Raw genomic sequence first — 21,293 nt, forward strand, 5'->3', positions numbered from 1 at the left:
AGCATTCCCTAAGCACCCCAGGACACCTAGCCCCGCCCTACTTCTGTCGGCCTGCTCTTCGCGGCCCGGGGGTCCTGCGAGAGATCCCGCGAAACTGTCCAGATGTTTGCTTCCTTTCCACCTCTGCCCTCCAAAAGCCGAGGCCTCGTGAGAGCAGGGAGCTGCGCCAGCCTGTGCCCAGCTCCTTCCCCAGCCCGGCTCGCAGCTGGCCGTGGTGGCCCATCACGGAGAACCTGCGCAGGAAGCAATCACCTGGCGACGGCTCGCGTCACTGGAGGAAACTGGAGTTCGCTCTCGCGAGGAAACCAGATGTCTGGCCGGCTGAGAGGCTAAGGAATCAAGCACGGGGTGACCCGCACCAGCCGGCCGTAACGGCCTGTGTTTACTGACCACTTACTGAGTACCGGCCACCACTTCAAGTGCTCGGCGTGTGTTAGCCCTTTTGGTCCTCACCGTGAGCCCACGTGGAGTCATCTGTTTTCAGGCAGGGGGAGGCAGGCACGGAGAGCCCCGCCACCTGCTCAAGGTCACACAGCTAGGACAGGTGGAACGGGGATTCGAACCCGGGTAGCCTGGCTCCAGCGTCCCTGGGTGACCACCACGTCCCCCGGATTCCCAGGGAGACACTTCTAGAGCAAGGGTCCGAGGGAGACTGACTCCAGCCCTTCAGAAGCTGACTGGGCATTTCCATGTCTTATTTTAAAGCAATTTGAGGAAAGTCAAGGCCGGACCAGTAGCAAAACAGCCTTTTACCAGGCGCTGCAGAATTCTCTGGGCGGTGAGGACGCGGACGCCAGCGTCCGGGCGGCGGCCACATGGTACTACTCCCTGGAGCACTCCACGGATGACTATGCCTCCTTCTCCCGGGCCCTGGAGAACGCCACTCGGTGAGCGGGAAGGGCGCGGGCTCCCGCTGTCCCACGGCTGGGGTCACGGATGCACCTGCCGTGTGCTGTGAAGGGATGGCTTGAAGGGTGTCGAGACCCCCTGCCCGGTGTGGTGTCCCCACCCGGGAGCCTGTGGTTTCCAATCCCAGCGTCACTAACTCAGAATAAAACGTGGTCCCTCCCCCTGGGACCTTGGTGACCAGAAAGGCTTTAATTTTGCCTCTACTGAAGACCTGTTTCCAGCCATGCAGCCAACAGCTATTTCTAGAGGCCCAGCCCCAGACTGGACCCTAAGAGCTCGCAGACGTCCGAGTTCTAGAGGCTGCGAGGCTCATCACCCAATCCCGCACCTGGCTCAGATGCGGGATGGTGAGAAAACTTGGGGCTGAAATTCAGAAACCTACATTCTTGCCCCAACTTTGACTTTAACCGGCTTGGAAGACATCTGTGCCCAGCGGGGGGTGAGGGGGGGAACTGAAGTGAGAGAGAGGGCAGGTAACCAAGGAAGGCTTCACTGAGGAGGCGGATTCCAGTTCCCTCTTGGCTCAGGCCCTCATAGCCTCCCGCCAAGCTCAGGCAGTGGCCTCCCTGCCTCTCCTTGGCGGCACCCCTCCACCTGGCTGCCAGGGTGGGACTCTTTCCTGCAGGTCTGAATCCAGCCCGGGCCTGCTCACCACCCCCTTCTTCATGAGAGAGAGCATCTCTCCCTCGTGTGCCCTGCCAGACCCCCATGGCTGGGCCTACCCCTACCCCACAGCCAGAAAACAGGCAGACAGACCTTCTGTACTGAGAGACTTTCATGGCTCTCACCAGCCTCGGTTTTTACAAAATCCCTGTAGCGTGGGTCCCGTGGGCCCCATTTCTCAGATGAGGGGAGGGAAGGTCAAGGAGATTCAGAAACTGCTGACTGGGATTCAGAACCTGGTGGGTTCCAAGCCGCCTGAGGTCTGTCTTATTCTGACCGGGCCTGGTGCCTCTTACACACACAGCCTGAGCACCAGCCCACGCACGACCCACTGTTGCAAGCTGGTGCTTCTGGAACGTGTTCCCATCACCCCCAGAGAGGGAACGAGTGTGAAGGCTTAGGAATCTAGAACAGGGTTCTCAGCCTCCTCGCTGTGACACTGCAGGTGGATAAGTCCTTGCGGAGGGGTCCATCCCAGACTTTGTAAGATGTTCAGGAGCCTTCCCGGCCCCTGCCTGCTAGATGCCAGTGAAAAAACTTTCATCTACAGCTGTGACAGCCAGAAATGTCCCCCAAACATTATCAGATGTCCCCTGGGAGGGGGGAGTGTCCCCAGCTAAGAGCCACTGGTCTAAAGGCATCATATATCTTTGAGGATATTTCTTCTGCCTTCTTTCCAAATGTGCAGTCATTTTGTGTTCTGCTCTAGGGTATGTTGTATTAATTTTACTCTGGAGTGTTTTGTTCCCGAGTCTCTAAAAATGATGTACCAGCAAGATGCTTGTCCCACGGGTTCCTTGTATAACCTTGGGTGACCTTGCCGGCCTACACCAGGCCAGACCCTGCACCAGCCGTGGAGCCAACTGTGGCGAGAGGCACAGTAGGCAGTGCAAGGACAGGGCGTGGTGTCTGCAGGCCCCGTGCGGAGGCACCGGGTGGTCTAGGGGACTCTGGCCCGGGGAAGCCTCTCCCCATCCCAGTTGTCCATAGAATGATGCGTAACTAAACTCCCTCCTCTGCTCCCATTTGACCAGGGACTACTTTATCACCTGTCCCGTAATCGACATGGCCAGCCACTGGGCGAGGAGGGCCCGCGGAAATGTCTTCATGTACCATGCTCCTGAAAGCTATGGCCACAGCAGGTAAGGTGGCCGCGTGGCCACGGCGGGCACTGGCAAGTGAAGGGGGTCAGGCAGGGCTCCGTGTCAATTCTGTGACCTTCAGGGAAGCCAAGAAGAGACAGCAGGACTGAGGTTCAAGTCCTGGCTCTGTGACATCGAACTTGTTATTTCGTGTCTGAAAAATGGGTATAATAATGATCGCTACTTTCTCTCACAGTATTGTTCAGAAGGGCAAGCCAAACAGCAAAATAGAGGAGGCACCTTGGAAGTCCAATGTTAACTCTTAATGGATTGACCTGGCTTGGGGGAGGAGGCTTCTTTATTAATCCTACATATTTGTGCTGCTAAAACCTGAGCACTTAGCTTCACTAAGGAAATGGCTTTCCGAAGTATAAAAGGCTGTTGTGTGTGTGTGTGTGAGTTTGTGTGTTTTTACAACAAAAGGAAAGTTCTCTTTACGTCTAATCTCTATATCCTACTTCTAAAGTGCATTCAATATGCTTTATAATAAAAATCTCAGGTGCAAAAGCATAATCACAATGGAAACAAGAAATAATAAGTAAGTGAAAGAAAGCCCATGAGAAGCAAAGTGTAGTCCTGCGTGTTCCAGAAGCCAGGGGCAAGATTAAAAAATTAAAGAACAATCCGAGCAGAGAGGCTGGGGGACAGAGGACACACCTGAGGTCTGCCCGTTGGAGACCACTGCCAGGAGGTTAGCGGGCACATGGATGCCCAGGGCATTGGAGGAGGACTGTGGGGTTACGTGTTCTACCTCATCATGACCTTGCTGTCCTGAGCCAATCACCTATGTCAGAAAACCCAGGCCCCTTCCCAGCTGGGCCAGAAGTCCCCGAAATCTAGTATGATTGCCATAAGTCGCATCAGATGAGCCACTTCATGCTGGAAATTCCTGGGGAAGAGCTCATTCCCCACAAGCCTCAGGGTCAGCCCTCTGGGCCAAGTGTTCTCAGATAACAGAGGGTCAGGGGTCAGGGAAATGGGGCGTAAGAATGCCAGCTTTATAGCGGGAGGTCCAGCCCCACTGCCAGCCAGCTCTGCAAAGGTGGGCAGGCTCCTTTGCCTCTCTGACCCTCAGTATCCTCATCTGCTCAATGGTTTCCCCTGGCAGGCTTGGCATTAATAATATCTGGCACAGAAATTATGCTTTCACCTATGTTTCTTTGCAGTGACGTCAAGGGAACTCTTAAAAACACACCTAACTTCTCCTTATAATTGGCAACATCCCCGTATGGTCTGAATGTGGCCACCGAAAGATCCCAGGTCCCAACCTTATGAGGAAAAAGGGCTTTGCATTGTGATTAGGTTAAATCTTCGACCTGGGAAAATTACCCTGCATTATCCTGGTGGGCTCCAGATGCAAGCATGAGTGTTTTGACCAGAGAGGCTGGGGAAGGTACATAGAATTGGGGGAGGCAGTGTGACCAGGGAGGCAGAAATTGGAGTGGGACACCCATGAGCCGAGAAGCAGCAGCCAAACAACCCCCCCAGTCCCACCAGGTTCCAGGCGAGAATCCACAAGAGCTCCCGGGACCGGAAGTGGCTTCTGTCCTAGGGCCCCCAGAGGGAGCATGGCTCTGTGGACAACCTTAATTTTGGCTTCATGACACCAATTTGTTGTTTTAAGCCACCAAGTTCATGGTAGTTTGTTACAACAGTCCTGGGGAACTAACGCAGTCCTCACGACGCTCTCGTTTTCCTGGGCACCCACTACTTCCTGTGTCCCCCGATAGATTAGTCGGCTTGTTGAACACTTCACAGAAACATCCAGAATCCTAGTGAGGCTGGCAGCGTTGAAATGGTTGCTGCTACTTTACAGATGAAGAGTCTGAGGTTCACGGAGTCCCGTGGGATTTCCCGCAAGGACCAGCCACAGTTTGTTGTTGAGCTGTGACGTGCTTACACCTTCTCGGAGCCCCTGAACGCTCTTCCCACTGAACAGTGCAGTTCTAAGCAGACTGTTTATAATCCCAACCGCCCCCACGTTGTAGGAGAGAAAAGAAATGGCAAGTGCAGGTTCTCCTAAGAAGGCATGTGGAGAGAAGGGATGATGGCCAGAGCGGCGGTTTGGGTGGGGATGAAAGGAGCCCTCGTCACCCGGGGACCAGCCATGGCTGGGGGGCCCAGCGTGGGAAGTTTGCAAAATATGCCTCAGCTGTGCCTCCCAAATGCCAGGGCCCCAGGACCTGGGACCCGGACAGGAGTCTTGTTCTCTGCCCTCCTCCCTATCCGGGCACAGATTACTGGTGTTCTCGAGGCGAGTCTTATCAAAAGCCTTAAAACGTGTGCATATGCCATTGGGTTCCAGAACACTCAGTGGCAACCCCAGAGAGGCCTCTGCTCCCTGAGGACCAGAACGGCCAAAGCGGAATAAGACGGAAGGATCCATGTGATTCCACAGAATCAATAGAGCTTCTGTCCCACCCTGTGCGTTCCTGGGGCTGCCTTAGCCATGTCCCGCACACAGGCCGTTTATAACAACGGGAATGGATTGTCCCACAGTTCCAGGGCCTGGAAGTCTAAAATCAAGGCGTCATGAGGGTGCTCCCTCTGGAAGGATCCATTCCAGGCCATTCTCCTAGCTTCTGGCATTTCTCCTAGGCATTTCTTGGCTTGTAGATGACCACCTTCCTTCTGCCTGTCTGGGTCCAAATTTCCCCCTTTTCATCACAACGCTAGTCCTATTGGGTTGAGGCCCACTCTGTGTCCTTATTTTGACTTAATTACCTCTGAAAAGACTCCAGTTTGAAGGCAGGCCATAATCTGAGGTCCCAAGGTAAGGGCTCCAGGACATCTTTTGAAGGGGACACAATTCAACCCATAGCACCACCCTTCTCTCTAAAGTAACAGCCTCGCAGGCCAGGCTCCTGAGTGGGGAGACCCCTGAGACAGACAGGGGTCTGTCTCAGACCTAGATGTGAGGTGGTCCACGGAGGTGGACTCTCCAGCGAACTCCGGACCACAACCTCATTTTCTCACGCCCAGCTTGGGATCCCCTGTCGTTCAAGAGCATTCCCTGCCCCTCCGGGGGCTCCCCAGACCAGGCTCCACTGTGCTGTTCCAGGGAACCGCCCCCTGAAAGGAAGCCACGCTCACGAGTCAGACCCGCACACAAGTGCCTCCTGGCTCCTCACAGCCACCGCGCCTCAGGGCCTAGGGACCCTCCTGGCGAAGGACGAGGGGCTCAGGAAGTCACGCTGACGCCAATCCAACTGCCTCATTTGAAGGGGAAGAATGAATTCTTTCTGCTGTGGTTCATAGGCTCCTTGGGGCTCAGTTTTGCAATCTGAGCAATGGGAACAAGGAGGTGGGAAAGGTCAGGAGCACGGATGCCTCTCTGCTCTCTGTGGTGTTCTCACCCTGGGCAGGAGGAGAGCTACGTGCTCTATGCCTTGGAGCCTGAGCTCCGAGGAGAGCATCAAGTTTATGGAGGTTAGAGAGCTCAGTCCCCCGTAAGTGACATCCAGCTGTCACAGTCTACCATTTGGGAGGGCAGAGACACTCAGAGGCACCCATGCCTTTCTCAGGCCGAGCTGTTGCTAGGGGAGCTATGTGTATGGAGGCAGAAGGTATCCAAAGCATGTTCTGGACAAGCTTCCGTGTCTGTGTCTTCTCCCCGACCACCGTCACGGGGCGGTGCCATCCGGGTAGTAGATGCTGAAATCAATGAATGAATCATGGAAGCTAGCCCGTTTAATTGCTGGCAAGTGTATCCTTTTTGCCTGAAAAGACATCTCTCTCACTCTGCCCTGGAGCTCTCACACCTCTCACTTATTTCTGGCTCAAACCTACAGACTTAAAATATACGTGCCTGCCGTACGCTTTCAGCCATCTGTCTGGTACCTCCATTTCTGTGAGCATAGATTAGCTTTCCTGGCATAGCCAGGGTACAAAATGTAATACATTACCACTTTCTTAAGACTCCTGTTAATTGATCACCGCATGGCGTGGTTCTGTAATGGCTCCTGGATTATGGATGAGATTTTCATCCCTGAACTTGAGGACCAGCCTCCGTGAGGGAGGAACGGGTGCCGTGGCTGGGGGAGGGGACAAAGAAACTAAAGTCTACAGTGGGAGAAGCAGCTTCCTCTTTAAGATTTAGATTCAAAGAAACAGACTACGGAAATTGATTTCATCTGACTCCTTCATTTAAGGCCAAGGTGAGGAGCCAGTCGCCGGCAGTCTAGACCCAAACCCTGTCACTTGTCCTCACTACAGTTTTTTTTTTGATGGTACCCTCAACCCCAAGCTTGAGTGTCTGCCACTAGCTGTGTGACTGTGGGCAAGTTGCTTAGCCTCTCTGAGCCTCAGTCGCATCCTCACTTACACACAGGGAAAGTCACAGTTCTTGTTCCATAGTGTAGCTAGAAGGATTTAGAGGAAGAGTGGCTGCGTCTGGGATGTGTGCTTGTGTGTGTGTGTGCGTGCATGTGTGGTTGTGTGTGTGTGTGAAACACGTGGAATTTTTGGTTTCCAAGGCTACTAACATGAGGATAAAACTTACCAGCTTTCTTTTGCCCAGCTCTGCTCACTGGGGAGATTTGGGGCCAGTTTTGCCCATGGTTAATATCTTTAGCCCTCTGTTTCAGGAAGAGGGGTTTTCACTCCTGACTATAATCCAGGCCCTCTCACGCTGCTGCTGCTGACATTTTAGGCCAGCTAATTGTCGGGATGGACTGTCCTGTATATCATGTGTGGTGTTTAGCAGCACCCCTGGCCTCTGCCACTCAGTACCAAAGCACCTTCATCGTTGGAACAACCAAACACGTCTCTAGACATGGCCAGTGTCCCTGAGGGGCAAAGCCACGCTCTGCCGAGAACCACTGGCGGACTCCACTAAAGCAGGGGTTGTTACAGACAGCACCTGAAGGGAAGAGGCAGCCCATTTCCCAGACTCGCCCTTGATCAGTGCGGGACCCCTGCACAGACACTGCCCCTGACCCCACCCCACAGGAGCCCATTCAGGCAGACCATGAATGCACCGTGGGAACGGAGCATGGCAGATTCTCCGTTACCGAGCTGGCTGGAAGGCTGACACGCTGCTCTCCTGTGTTCATGTTGGCAAGGCTGTGGTCTGCTCTCTCCTTCCAAGTTGAAGGCTCAGGGGGATCTCTAGGCCGGCTTCCCTGCTCTGTCTCTATGTGCCACCTCCGGAATGCAGCTAGGATTCCCTCTTCCCCTGCCAGTCCCCTGCTTTACCATCCTGCGGATTCTTTGTTGAAGTCCTTCTCTCGAACCAGCCCCTTCCAAAGGACACACTGGTCCCTGTATTTTCTTGGGAGGATCCCTCACCCTGTTCTCTGCAGCCCAGGGCCAAAGGACTCCCAGACCCTGTGGCCAGCCCGGGTCTGGGGGACCCAGCCCCCAGCCCTCTCCTGGGAGTCAGGTCCCAGCAAGTGTGTGGGGGGGGACACTGATTTATTCTCTGACGTTACCTGTCCATGGACAGATCCACCAAGGTGCACCCCTTATGCGTGCCTCTGGGCCGGTGACAACCTCTCAAAGCTTCTGCGTCCTCATTTGTGTGATGGAGCTAATAATAACACCACTGCAGGAGTGCGTCAGGATTAAATGAGAGTGCGTGCAGACTACTCAGCTAACTGCCCCTCATAAAGCCAGTGCTATGAGGTGACATCCAACACTGTTCCTGGGTAATGCTGGAAGAATCCACATTGCAGATGGACAGGTCCCAAGAAAACAACCGCAAAGGAGGTAGTTTCTGGGTGCCAGCCACTGAAAGAGGAGCTGTGGGGGCCCTTCATCGTAAGCTCACTGGTGCTAGTTCAGAGTTTCCATGGAAATTCACTATGGGGCTGTGGAGGAGGGGGGTGTTGTATGTGAACTGTGTGGGGCCGTCAGGGCCTTCCTTCAGAGTCCTTGATCCCCGAGTCCTGAGGGTTCATTCCCACATTTTAACGGTGCAGAAGACAGTTCAGAGAGATGGGTCTTAACTCTCCTTTGAATGGACATGGGACAGGGCTCTTGCGATGACACATCCATATAGGATGCCAGATAATTCTTTGATTTAGGGAGAAGCAGCTCAGCATAATGGAAGAACTCCCCCTTCGGAGTTAAATCAACTGGAGGTTTAATTCCGTCTCTTCCATTCATTAACTGTCTACGTTTGAGCAAGGCTTTTCTCAGTTTACCAACCTATAAAATGGGTATAGTTACATCTACTTCATAGTATGAAGATTCAAGTCAATGTATGTTAAACCTGGCATATTCTAGATGTTCAATATTAAGGTGACTTTTACCTCTGGAAAAACAAGGCTCTGAGAAGAAAAAAAAAAAAAAAAGATGACTTAAGAGGCAGTCACATTCTTTTTTTATACGTTGTCCCAACCCTGGAAAACAAAGCCATAACTTCTAGACTCAAGACAATTTGTACACCACTACATTTGCATTCTAGACATGTGTGTGCATTCCAGCAGCCTTTAACACTCCAGATTCAAAATATGATCTTTTCAGTTGACTGTCTCCTGAAGTTTGTTGGAATTAGCAAACCCAAGAAAATATTAAGTGGTTGGATTCTTGAATTGGGTCCACTAGCCTGGCAACATTGATGGAGGTGAGTCATTTTCTAAAACCGACCACTCCAACCTAGTGATAAAGACATGTGCCATGTGTCCTTCCCAACATGGATTCAACAAATATTTGCCTGCTGCCTTCTATGCCACAGATCCTAGCAACGGACAGAGAGAGCCTGTCTTCTTGGTGTTAACTTATGTTAGGGGACACAACACACATTGTAAGCAGAGGAAGTTCAGAAAACTGCTTGACATGTATGAGAATAAAGAAGGAAGCCAGGGAGCTGGAGTCTGGTGAGGAGGGGGAGGGTGGTTGGAGGTGGGGGGGGGATAGGGTCCTGTAGTTCACATAGGAGTTTGTAAACTGTGACAGGCAAAGAGATAGTATGTTTTCTGAGTGTGGTGGAAAGGCATTGGAGATTTTCAAGAAAGCAAGTGATAGAGAATGGGTCTTTTCTTTCCCACTCAAATCACAGCTCACTGAGAACCAGGTGGGTTTCTTAATGGACTGTGGAATAGAAATCCTGTTATCCAGGGTGATGATCAGCTGGTTCATCAGAAAAGTCAGTTAAGATGGGAACTCACAAGAAATGAATAAGGTAGACATATTAAACTTGAACATGTTATCGTTTCTGTGTGCACTGAAACGTGCATTCATCTTTGAGTCTGTCAGTGCAGGGTCAGAGCCTATAATCATAAAGTGCTCCCTTTGGCGGGGGGGATGTGCTATGGTGAGTGCTGTGAAGTGTGTAAGCCTGACAATTCACAGACCTGTACCCCTGGGGCAAATAATACATTATACGTTAATAAAAATAATTAATTTTTTAAAAAGGAAAGAGAAAGTGCTCCCTTTGAGATTCTTGCAAAACCATGAACATAACGCATGGCCTATGATTCCCAGCTTTGATTTCTGGAAAGTGGGGTATCCACGTGCTATTTAATTAATTTAATTAAGTTCTATAATTACAGTGACAGATACAGCTGACATCAACAGGTTTGAGACAAACACAGCTGGCTCTTGGTAAACACATAACTTCCTGGTGGGAATGGACGCACCAGGCCAGGAAAATTCAGCCTTTGCAGAGCAGTGGTCATAATGCTTTATATGGGGAATAAAATGTCCAGGTTATGGGGTACCTGGCCAGCTCAATCCATAAAGCATGGGCTCTTGATCTTGGGGTTTTTGAGCCCTGTGTTGGTTGTAGAGTTTACTTTAAAAAAAATTAAAACAAATAAAATGCTCAAGTTAATGCACCAGGTCCCCCGAGACTTCACCTGTGTGTACCACCCAACTTCGCTGGGCTTTCAGGACTGTGAAAATATTCAGGTATTTCATTTGGGGCTGAGGATGGAATTGTATCATTTAAAGTAAATTGGGGAGCTAATTTTTTGTTGTTGTTGTTTTTGTTTTGTTTTTAAAGATTTTATTTATTTATTTGACAGAGAGATCACAAGTAGGCAGAGAGGCAGGCAGAGAGAGAGAGAGGAGGAAGCCGACTTCCTGCTGAGCAGAGAGCCCAATGCGGGACTCGATCCCAGAACCCGAGATCATGACCTGAGCCGAAGGCAGCGGCTTAACCCACTGAGCCACCCAGGCACCCCAGGGAGCTAAGTTTTTGAAGGGTTGCATAGTGAATCTTTTTGTAAAACAAAAGCCACTTGTAAAGCGTATGATTGCCTCCTGATACTTCATAGACAGAATCTGAACTTCCCCACATTAGATTTGCCCAAAGAGAAGCACAGTCACAGGTTTCTATTTGTGAGCTAGTGAACACTGCCTCAACCCCTCAAAAAAAAAAAAGCCTGGGAAGCAGAAGGATTTCCATTCCTCCTTGTTCCTGATTTCCGTTGGAGGAAGTTATTTAGAGATGCCGGCTAGAGATAAGAGGGAGTATATTTTATGGGTTTGAGGTCAACAAACTTCCTCCTACAGGGAGAACAACAGGGATAGAAATCTCTGGAACAACAAGCCCTCACATCAGTCAGTCAGATGCTCTGGAGCAGGGAGCCTCTCCACAGCACAAGGGTCTTCAACCCACGTCAGCGTAAGAACGACCCCCACTCGCTCTCCTCACCTTGAGGGGAGCCCCTCTCAGGTCACCGTGCTCCCTAATCAGCCCCGAAGGGCCATGAATGATGTGCGGGCAGCAGAGCTCAAGTCAGGAGCCTGTGCAATGACTCATCTCTGAAAAGTGGCTTGAGGCTGGTCGGAATGCAGGCCTGGCCTCCCTACGGTGCGTGCCAGCGGGACTGAAGACAATGAGGATGGCCCAGGAGGAGGTTGCGGCGCATGATGTAAGCGGAACCAGCCCTTTTGTCTCTCCTGGACTAATGCAGCAACCCCTTGATTTCTCAATTCAAGCCTTCCGTCTCACACCGCTCCAAGAGTGGTGTTAGAAGAAGCATAGCTTGCCGCTTGCTTGTTTAGAAGATGCTCATGTCCCCCCCCCATCTCCTTGAAGATGTGACCTTCCATTCCTCTGACCTTGGTTCTCGCACCTTCCACATAACCAGAGCCTGAAGGACCTCAGCGAGCAGCAGGCAGGGAAGTTGTTCCCAAACTTTTGGTTTACCTGGGCCTGGAAAGATGCCAATTTCACTTTTTGGCGTGGTGCACCTCTCAGTACAAGGGAGGGGACCACCCCGAGAGTTGGGGCCTCTGCTGCTTGTTACGCAGCATCCCGGCTCACAAAACCTTCCCCCCCAACCCCCTCACTAAACCCCCAACTTGTCTTGCCAGCACAAGTCAACCCGGAGAGGAATTCCTCTCTCTGACTTTCTGTAAGCCGCTCTCAATGCCCTTGCCTGAGACAGGCGCCATCACCCTCTCTCTCTTCTTGTGAGGTGCTGTAAACAATCGCAGCATTTGATATCTAGCTATCCTCCATCTCACAACATCTCTTAAAAATGTCAGCTTCTCGGCATTTCCTGTGAGACTGTGAGCCGTGCCAGATGGCTGACTTAGCCTCTTCTCTGCCCAGCCCTTGTTCAGACCACCACACACAGCAGGCAGGGAGCTGATGGGCCCCAGTGAGGTCTTGTTCTGGATCCGGCGTTGTGCCCCCATAAACACACACACACACGCACACACACACACACACATACACCCAGAGTCATCCCCGAGACGTGGCCAGTCAGTTCCTCCCATACTCTGGCTCACGGTAGCATCTCCAACATCATCAGCGACCATAGCTCTTCCACGGATGGCAGTTTGTCAAGAGGGATTTCCATCCACTACAGACAGGGAGCATCCCGGGGTGTTATGCGGAAGGCTGAACAGAGATGATCGGAGTTTGCAGAGAGGAAAACCAAGGCTCAGAGAGTCAGCGGTGGTGTTGGGCTTGGAGCCCGGCTCCGGCAGCCCGGGCAGGGAGCTCTCCTCACCCCCACACCCACATGTGACGATGAGAGATCCAGACCTGGCCTGAGCCTGGGGCAAGTAACTGTCAGCTGAGGGAAAGGCTGGCTGGAGCATTCTTACCAAAGACAGTAAGTGACGAGTAAAAGCTAAGTACCACCAGCTTGAGCACAGGCGCACGCGACTGCTGCGGGGTGGGCGTTTGGGATCACACCTAGCACAGAGCACCCCAAATCGATAAGTATGAACTGTCAGCCCCACCATGGCCAATCAGCTAACAAACTTCTCTTTTTACCTTGTCTGTCCCTGGATTGTTCCTCCTCATCCTCTTCTGCTGCCGCAGAATCCGAATGCCCTCTTCTCCCTCCGGCAGTCCTGAGATTCTCAGCCAGGGCCCAGGGTCCTCCGATCCCAAATGCCCCCTTCCACAGCTCCCACTGGCTGCCCTTCCTCCAGATGTCTGCCTTAAACTGCTCGAAATAACTCCAGCACCCTGATAAAGATCAGCCCTGCTAAGGAAAAAACAAAGCAGAAGTCTTCATACACAACAGGCTCTTAAATTAAACAGCTCTGATGAGCTGGAAGACCAGGTCTTTTCCCAAAAGCAGTGCCTTGTGACCTGCTGGGGACTCACACAGACCTCCTGGGGTCTCTGTGACAGCTGGAGGTGACCCGAGCCCATTCACAAGGGCCATCTTTCCCCAAATCCCAAGGCCCGTGGTATCGTCTTGGTAGGTTGAAATTCTCTGTGGCAAGAATACTTACACCTTGGAAATTGGCAAAAATTGGCAATTGTTTTATTTATTTATTTATTTATTTATTTATTTGTTGATGGGGGCTTAGGTCAGAGGGAGAGGGAAAGAGAGAATCTCAAGCAGATTCCTTGCCCTGTGGAGAGCCCAATGTGAGGCTCGATCTCACGACCCTGAGATCATGACCTGAGCTAAAATCAAGAGTCGAACACTTAACTTACTGAGCCCCTCAGGTACCCTAGAATGATGTTATTAACCAGCACACTGTTGGCACAGATCTTCTCAGGAACATGAGGAAAGCTAGAAGGCTCTCCCAAGAAAGTGTTGATATACGGTGTTACTCTGTTCCACATAAAACTCATGGCCCTCTGGAGCCTTACAATGGAAGTCTCAGATTAAAGACCCTCATTCTTGAGTTTTCAGGTGTTTTTCACAGCTAAAGAGGAAAAAGGAATGAGTGTCTGAGCTAAAAACTGAGCATGAGATTTGAAATATTATTGCTCCTCTTCCCTGGCTCTTTGGAAGCATGGTCCAGTCACCATGTTGCAGATGAGAACACTGAGGTCCAGAAAGGTCATGCATCTTGTCCAAGCCTTCACAGGTATTAGGTGACTGAACTAGGGTTTGGACTGTGTTCACCACACTAGTTCTTTCTTTGGAAGAAATGGCAGACAAGGCCGCTGTAGTAGACAGAAATGCAGCCCCTTGATATGTTGGTGTCCTGATCCCCGACGCCTGTGACTGTGGTACCTTACACGACAGAGGGACTTGACACATGTTAAGGGTCTCCAGATGGGAGATTATTCAGGATCATCCGTGTCGGCCCAATGTAAGGACCTGAGTCCTTCAAAGCATCAGAGGGAGGGAGAGGAGTGTGTGGGAGATGGCATGCTCGATTTGAGGATAGAGGGAAGGAGTCATCAATGGCGGCCTCCAGGAGGTGGGAGTGACCTTCAGCTCATGACCAGGGAGAAAACAGGAACCTGGGTCCTCGACCTCAAGGAACCAGATTCTGTCACAACCCATGCGTAGGAGGCAGCTCCTCCCTCAGAGCCTCCAGAAGGAACAACATCTGCTGACACCTCGATTTTAGCCCAGGAAGACCCGTGCCTTCCCTTTGAACTCTGGAAACAGTGAGATAGGATGTGTATGTTGATTTGAGCCATTTTGTGGTCATTTCTTAGGGCAGTGGTGGAAAACTCACGTGGCCACTTTCCCTAAAGGGCCTCTGAGAAGCAGACCACTTCCGTCCTCCACACCACAGGGGAAGGAGCCAAACATGGTGGGGCAGTGGGGGGCACAGGCATCCCCTGTTGAGGTCGGGCTGCCAGGTTCCTCTGCAGCTCACACAGAGTAGGCGGCCCCTAAGGCTATGCGTGAGGCCAAGGGCTCTGCTGGCCTTGAAATCACAGGCTCTGTATGAGTCTGGCATCGCCACTTCCCAGTGGGGCCTTGGCGAGAAAATGGCCTCTCTGAGCATACTTTCCTCCAGTGTAAACATTCTACAAATTACTCCAAGAATGTCTACTCTCAGGACCGTGGAGATATGGGGTGAAGAGTGTACCTAAGAAATTTCTGTTGCCCTTACAACTTCTATTTTCCTGGCCTTTTTTTTTTTTTTTTTTTTTTTTTTTTTTTGCTTTGTATTCCTTTCCTTTCTGTGTCTTACATCACTGAGAAGCCAGGTCATTAGTACTTCTTACCGATCCGCAGCCCCTGCCCTCAGGTAGACAGAGAGCGGGATTTGGAGTCTGGGGGACTCAGCTCCAGATCCTGGTTCTCCCGTGTTAGAGGCATGTGGCACCCTTTCTGAGCCTTGGGTCATCACCTGGAAAATACACAGATGATGTCATTTCTGTCCTTGGTGGGTCCCGAATGTGGGTGGTCCAACCCCGGTACCTGGCACAGCACAGCTGCTCAGGAAATGGCAACTGGAAACAGGGACTGAGTGGAGCTGGCGACCAACAGGTCACCTTGGCCAGTGCAGGCTCTGGACTCTTGTCTGTGCTTGACCACAAATACTTCTGGAAGGAACTCAGCTTCTCAGAGATGAGGAGGTTTAAACGTTGATGCCATTGCTCCGTCCTGCTCTCCTTTGTGAGTTTAAAACTTTCCTAAATGGGTGCAGGGTGCCTGATGCTGGTTGCAAAGGGACGCCATGGTGTATGATCGAAATTCTTAGCCCTGTTTATCTCACATGGTCTCCTGTCCATTCTACGACACCTTCCAGTGTGGAGCCGTGTTGACGCACAATGACCATGATCATAATACTCGCCGGCGCTTGGAAATGCACTTGTCACTGGTTTGCACGTGCTCTGGTGGTTCAGCCTGGCCTTTAATGATGAGCAAACAAAGACCTAAGTCAAGTGACTCACCCAGGGTTATACTGGCCCTAAGTGACCGAGCTGACTGAGCTGAGTGATCAGTTCCAGGCTATTCCCTCTATGACCTGTTGAAAGTCATATGCAACCCTGGCAATCATACTTATGTTCGATCCCAGGAGGAATTCCAGCCCCTGCACCCTTCAGAAGTCCATCCAGCCCGAGCCCTTTCCCAGCACATGCGTGCAGTGGGTGTCTCTGCCCATCATGGTCGACAACCCTGGAGAGCCCCCAGCCTGAAATGCTGCTGTTAGCCTGATGACAGCTGCTTACACAGCAAGTAGAAGGATAGCGGAGAAAGAATACTCCCCTTACCTTTCAAACACCCACTACATTGACCGTCTTATTCTGGTCTTCACAATGACCCCATAAAGCAAGCATTTAATTATGTAACTGCTCCAAAAACGATGAAGCAGGGAATCGGGGAGGTCATATAACTTGCCACAGGTCACCAGCTTGGAAGTGGGGAGGCCTAAGACCTGGGAAGGGGGCCCTGGGGTGGGTGCCTCCCATTAGATTTTGCCCCTAGCCACGCTCCTGATCCGACTCTGCTATTCGATTCACTGCATGCCTCTGGGAAGTCAGGAAACCTCTCTGGACTTTGTTTCCTTCATCTGTAGAATTAGAGTTGGCTCTTGCAATAAATTGGGGCCAACTAGAAGGTTGGAGAGGTCAGTCTCTACAGAAGACCATGCTCACTTCTGACACCATGTGCAATTGCAGGGTCTTCCCCAGACCACCCCCTGGGTTGATAATTCTCTAGAAAGACAGACCTCACTGAAAGCTGCTGTACTCATGGTTAGGGTGATACAGGGAAAGGACGTGGATGGAGACCAGACAAAGGAAAAGTGGCATGGTGTAGAGCCCAGAAGGGTTCCAAGCACAGAGCCCCACAGTCCCCTCCCTATGTGGTCAGGGGTTACTCTGTTGGCACGGATATGTGACAGTGGACATGGGGTGGCCCCAACCAGGGCAGCTCACCCAAACTTGGCTGTCAGAGGCTTTATTAGAGCCTTGTTACTTAGGTGCAACTGACTGGTTCATTGCCCATGGTTAGTCTCCATCTCCAGGTCCACTGGTACCATGTGGCCCTAAGTCACATGGTCTTTTGGCATGACCAGCCCCCACCCTAAGGCTATCAAGTGGAACCCCATATATGGAAAAATCCAGTGTGGGGAGACTCTGCCCTAAACAAAGGTATGACCATAGGTGCAAAGGCCCGACTTCTCTTTGGGAGAAGTCCAATTCTTTGCTACACAATAAAGTCCCTTCAAGCTTTCCCACTCTGACGCTCCCAGCATTCACCCCCATGGCCCCAGGTTCCCCTGGCCTGGCCTCCGCAGTGCCAGCTCCAGCCCTGTCCACCCCAACCAGTCATCTGTCCTGCACACACGTATTCCTGCCTGCTGCTGCGTATTAGTATTCCTTTCACTCATAGTGTCTACGGACTGACTGACAGTCTTGTGCTGGGAGCCGGACTAGGGGTGGCTAGGTGGAAGAATGTGATCCTTGAATAGGTGTGAGAGTGTAAGTCTATGGACAAGGGCTAACACAGAGAAGGGCTTGAAACAGAGGCTCTTTTGAACAGAAAAACGTTCTCTTGATGCCGCAAGTATCATGTTAGACTTCGGTCAAAAGAGCATCCTCTCGGGAAGTTGCTTACAGGCATTGTTTCTGGAGAGGTAAGTGCTCAGCTGTGGGCGCACTTCAGCCAGAAGGGGTCATCGCTCTGCTCCAAGGGGACATTGGATTAAAGGCCAATCCAAATCTCAACGAAACAAACTAAGTACTAAGCCAGAATCTTAAATATAAAGACAGAAAAGTCCTCATTTGGGGAGGAATATTGGGTTTTAGCTCTTTGGCTTTTCCGGTAGTATATTATTCCTTTAACTTTTGCTTCTTCTTGTTTCTGCGTGTTTCCTCAGCCTGGACTTGCTGGCAGATGTTCAGTATGCCTTCGGGCTTCCCTTCTACCCTGCCTACGAGGGGCAGTTCACTCTGGAGGAGAAGAGCCTGTCACTGAAAATCATGCAGTTCTTTTCGAACTTCATCCGATCAGGGTGAGTGGACCACATGGGCCCACTGCCATCCCGCCTGCCTCCCTCCCTAACCCCCCTAGATGTTGTGGTCACCTGCTACTGGTCTCCTTGTCTCGGTCCCCCTCTTCTAGCCCAAACCACGTCTGTGTAGGTTTATCTTGGTGCAGGGAAGCTTCCACCCACACACTGCCTTATTCAGCCACATTCTCTGGCTTTAGGTCAGGGTTTCTGAACCTCAGCACTGCTGATGTGGGGGCAGGTAAGTCTTCGTGGTGAGGGCATCCTGTGCAGCCCGGGGGGCTTAGCAGCTTCTCTGGTCTCCACCCACTAGATGCCAGTAGTACCTCATCTCACATTGTGAGAACAAACTATCAGATGGTGCCGGATGCCCCGTGGGGGGCACAAACTCCCCAAGTTGAGAACCATGGTCTTAGGTGATCAAATTCAATTAAGATGTTCAAGACCCTTCCTTACCTACCCTGGCATCCCTGCATACCTCTATTCTAGCCCAAGTGGCATAGTCACTGTCCCCACTTCCAAGGATGGCTCCCTCTTTACCTCTTTGCCAGACGTCACCCATAACCTACTGACAGTCGGAAACCCAAAACCCAGCCATAATTAAAAGCAGGGCAAAGTAGAACTTTATCTAGTTCATTGTGGGAGTTGAGTGGAAAGACTTTTCTTTTAATTCAGATTTAGAAAATGTTTCGCTGGGGAAGTGATTTGGAACTGGGCCTCGAAGGACAACAGGATATTCAGACACAAGGTGCCAGACAGTAGAAGAAGCCTAGGAGAGGAGCATACAAGCAAAGTCACTTCGGGCGGAAGGGACGAGAAACAGCTTATTTGGTGAATGTCAGGAGGTCAGGTGGGGCTGGGAGGAGGGGCTGGTGGCAGGCTGGAGAGGTGCCAAAGTGTGACAAGTGGTGTCCTCACTCTCATAGGGAAGATGGCTTACAGGGGGTAGATAAGCTGGCTTGGTTTGGGGCCCACCCTCCTTCCCAGGCCTGGGACAAATGGAGGCATTCCAGGGACATTCCAGGGACTGGTTGTGGTGTCCAGATAGAAGGGCACCAGGATGGAAGGGGACATGGTGACCTTGTGTGAATTCCAGAAACAGGCCTTTCCACTTTCCATCATTTGTAATGCAGCTGATCAGAACACAGCTGCAGAAATTGGCTCGGGCAGGTCCAAACCCCGCTTTGACACCTAAAGGCGAGGGACTTGGTCCTTGGACACCAAGTGCAAGTGGAAAGAGATCCCAAGTGATAAAAGGAAAGCCATGTTTCCCTCATGGATGTTTCTTTCTTGTCATTGTCCCAGAAACCCGAACTACCCGCATGAGTTCTCAAGGAAAGCCCCTGCGTTCACAGCCCCCTGGCCGGACTTCATCCCGCGGGCCGGCGGGGAGAACTACAAGGAGCTCAGCGTCCTGCTCCCCAATCGACAGGGCCTCAAACGTGCTGACTGCTCCTTCTGGTCCAAGTATATCCAGTCTCTGCAGGCGGCAGCGGCAGGTGGGGAAGCCAGAGCAAACGGGGGCTGGGCAGAGGGCGGGCGGGTAGATCATCCCCAGCATCGATCGAGCTCACTGTGCGGCAGACCCAGGTTGTGTGCTTGGAGCCACTGAGTCATGGAGTGCCATCAACACAGCCCTTCTCCATGAGGAGCTCCCAGTCGGGCCGGGGGGTGGGGGGCTCCTGTTCTGATGGGGGAATTTTCAGAGAGATTAAGCCTCAGAGCCAGGACATCAGGGGTCTAAGGGTGGGATGTCTAGCTGGGGAGAAGTAGGTATTATTACCTCTTACCCCTGAAGTGCACTTCCTGATGAGCCAGTATTAAGGAGATAAACCGAATCATAATGAGGGCACTGGGAATACTGAATGAATGCAATGCCCTTAAGAAGCTTCCAGGAGAGGGGGGCAGTGAGTAACACAACCCAGAGAATGGCTCTCATCTTTCCCCACCCTGCGATGGAAGTCTGCACCAAGGCCAGTGGGAGCCCCATGGAGGGAGGGTCTGAGAAGGCTTCCCAGGGAGGTGGATGGGGGGCTGAAGGTTTTCAGAAGGACATGATTTTTTTGTGCGGCTAAACATGGGAGTGCAACGTTCAACAAGAAAATGACCTTGACCACCATGTTTTAGACCTTCCATGCTGAATTTAGCCTCCAAGGCCAAGAGGATCTATGTTAAACCCAAGTCTTATTATACTCTTAGCATGACCCAAGAGCCTGGTGATGAATCTGGTACCCGACCCCTGGAAATGCCCCTCCATTGAACATTTGTATGGAAGACCCATCAGAGGCTGAGGTCTCTTAGGGCCAAGGGGGAAAAGACAAGGGAGGAGTCCAGATCTGAATGGACCACCCTTCTATTTCAGATGAAGCCAAGCAGGAGCTGTCAGCAGAGAGTGAAGAAGAGGATGGGCTGGTTAACCCTAGGCTGGCAGGAGAGCCAGGATCCAAGAGCTACACCAAGTGACCATCTTCTAAGACCCTCCTGCCGAGGCTGCCAACCCCCTCTCTGGCTGCCACAAAGCATCTTATTCTCTAAAATAGCCACTAACTTTCAATAAAGTATCTACATGCCGTGACGCATTGGTGACTCAGATTTGTTAATTCAAGACAGTCCTGGGGAGACACCAAACTGTGTTTTAATGAGCTTCCTAAGGCTTGAATTCCAGGCTGCCATTTCCTTCCAGCCAATATTTGTGGAGCATTCTATGTACACCAGGCCTTGTGCTGATTGCAAGGGAGACAGAGACCCTGCCCTGTAGATGGAGAAAAAGGCAGGTGAACAATAACACAAGAAATGCAGATGCATTGAGGGCAGGCCACAGAGTGATACAATCCCACCTGCGTGTTAGAAAGGATTTTCAAGTGAAGGTTCCAGAATGGAGGTGGGAGACCAACTAGGCTGGTCCAATATTCTAAGCAAGAGACAATGAGGTCTGAGTCCAGGTAGTGAGGGTAGAGGTGGGGAAGGCAGAGATCTGAGAACTCTTTAGGAAGCAGAAATGATAGGACTTGATTGAATGTGAAAGGCTTGGGGCAAGGAGATAGAATTATTACCCTAGTTAGGGTTGCTTTGGGCTCCCAGATCACCAACAGATTTGAACATTTACCCCTCTAAGGGACATACTCATGAAGGAGAATCTAAGACTGTCTCTCTTTTAATCACACACACACATGCACACACACAGAAAGGGAGAAAATTAACCCGAAGTAAAAGCAGATGGAGTTGGTTAACGTCCTCCATGTCATTTATAAAGTATGTCAGAAGATATGTTGACACATATCACCTTATTTGAGCATAGACAAAATTCAGTACTTGTTCATATGTTGGGAACATCACCCCCATTTTGAAGAAGTAGAAGGTGAGTCTCAGAAAGGCTTGTGACATGCCTAAATTCATGTAACGGGGAGGTGGAGAATCAGAGTTCAATTCAGGTCTTCTGATTTCTCTATTTCCCTGCACTTCCTAGACTTTGGATAGGTCTACAGCCAAACTCTGTGTCATGCA

General features: G+C 51.3%; 1 protein-coding gene across 1 annotated transcript in view; it reads left to right on the forward strand.

The window, feature by feature from the left end:
* Positions 1 to 20,357, forward strand: part of TG (thyroglobulin) — a 235,825-nt gene extending 215,468 nt beyond the window's left edge. Inside the window, exons 44-48 of the mRNA XM_032316132.1 lie at positions 706 to 887; positions 2,607 to 2,714; positions 17,658 to 17,792; positions 19,095 to 19,288; positions 20,152 to 20,357. Coding sequence (XP_032172023.1) covers positions 706 to 887; positions 2,607 to 2,714; positions 17,658 to 17,792; positions 19,095 to 19,288; positions 20,152 to 20,252 — 720 coding nt within the window. The 3' untranslated portion in view covers positions 20,253 to 20,357. The remainder of the gene's footprint in view (positions 1 to 705; positions 888 to 2,606; positions 2,715 to 17,657; positions 17,793 to 19,094; positions 19,289 to 20,151) is intronic.
* The last annotated feature ends 936 nt before the right edge of the window (positions 20,358 to 21,293 follow it).

This window comes from Mustela erminea, chromosome 16 (genome assembly GCF_009829155.1).
Source record: "Mustela erminea isolate mMusErm1 chromosome 16, mMusErm1.Pri, whole genome shotgun sequence".
Classification (NCBI taxonomy): Eukaryota; Metazoa; Chordata; class Mammalia; order Carnivora; family Mustelidae; genus Mustela; species Mustela erminea.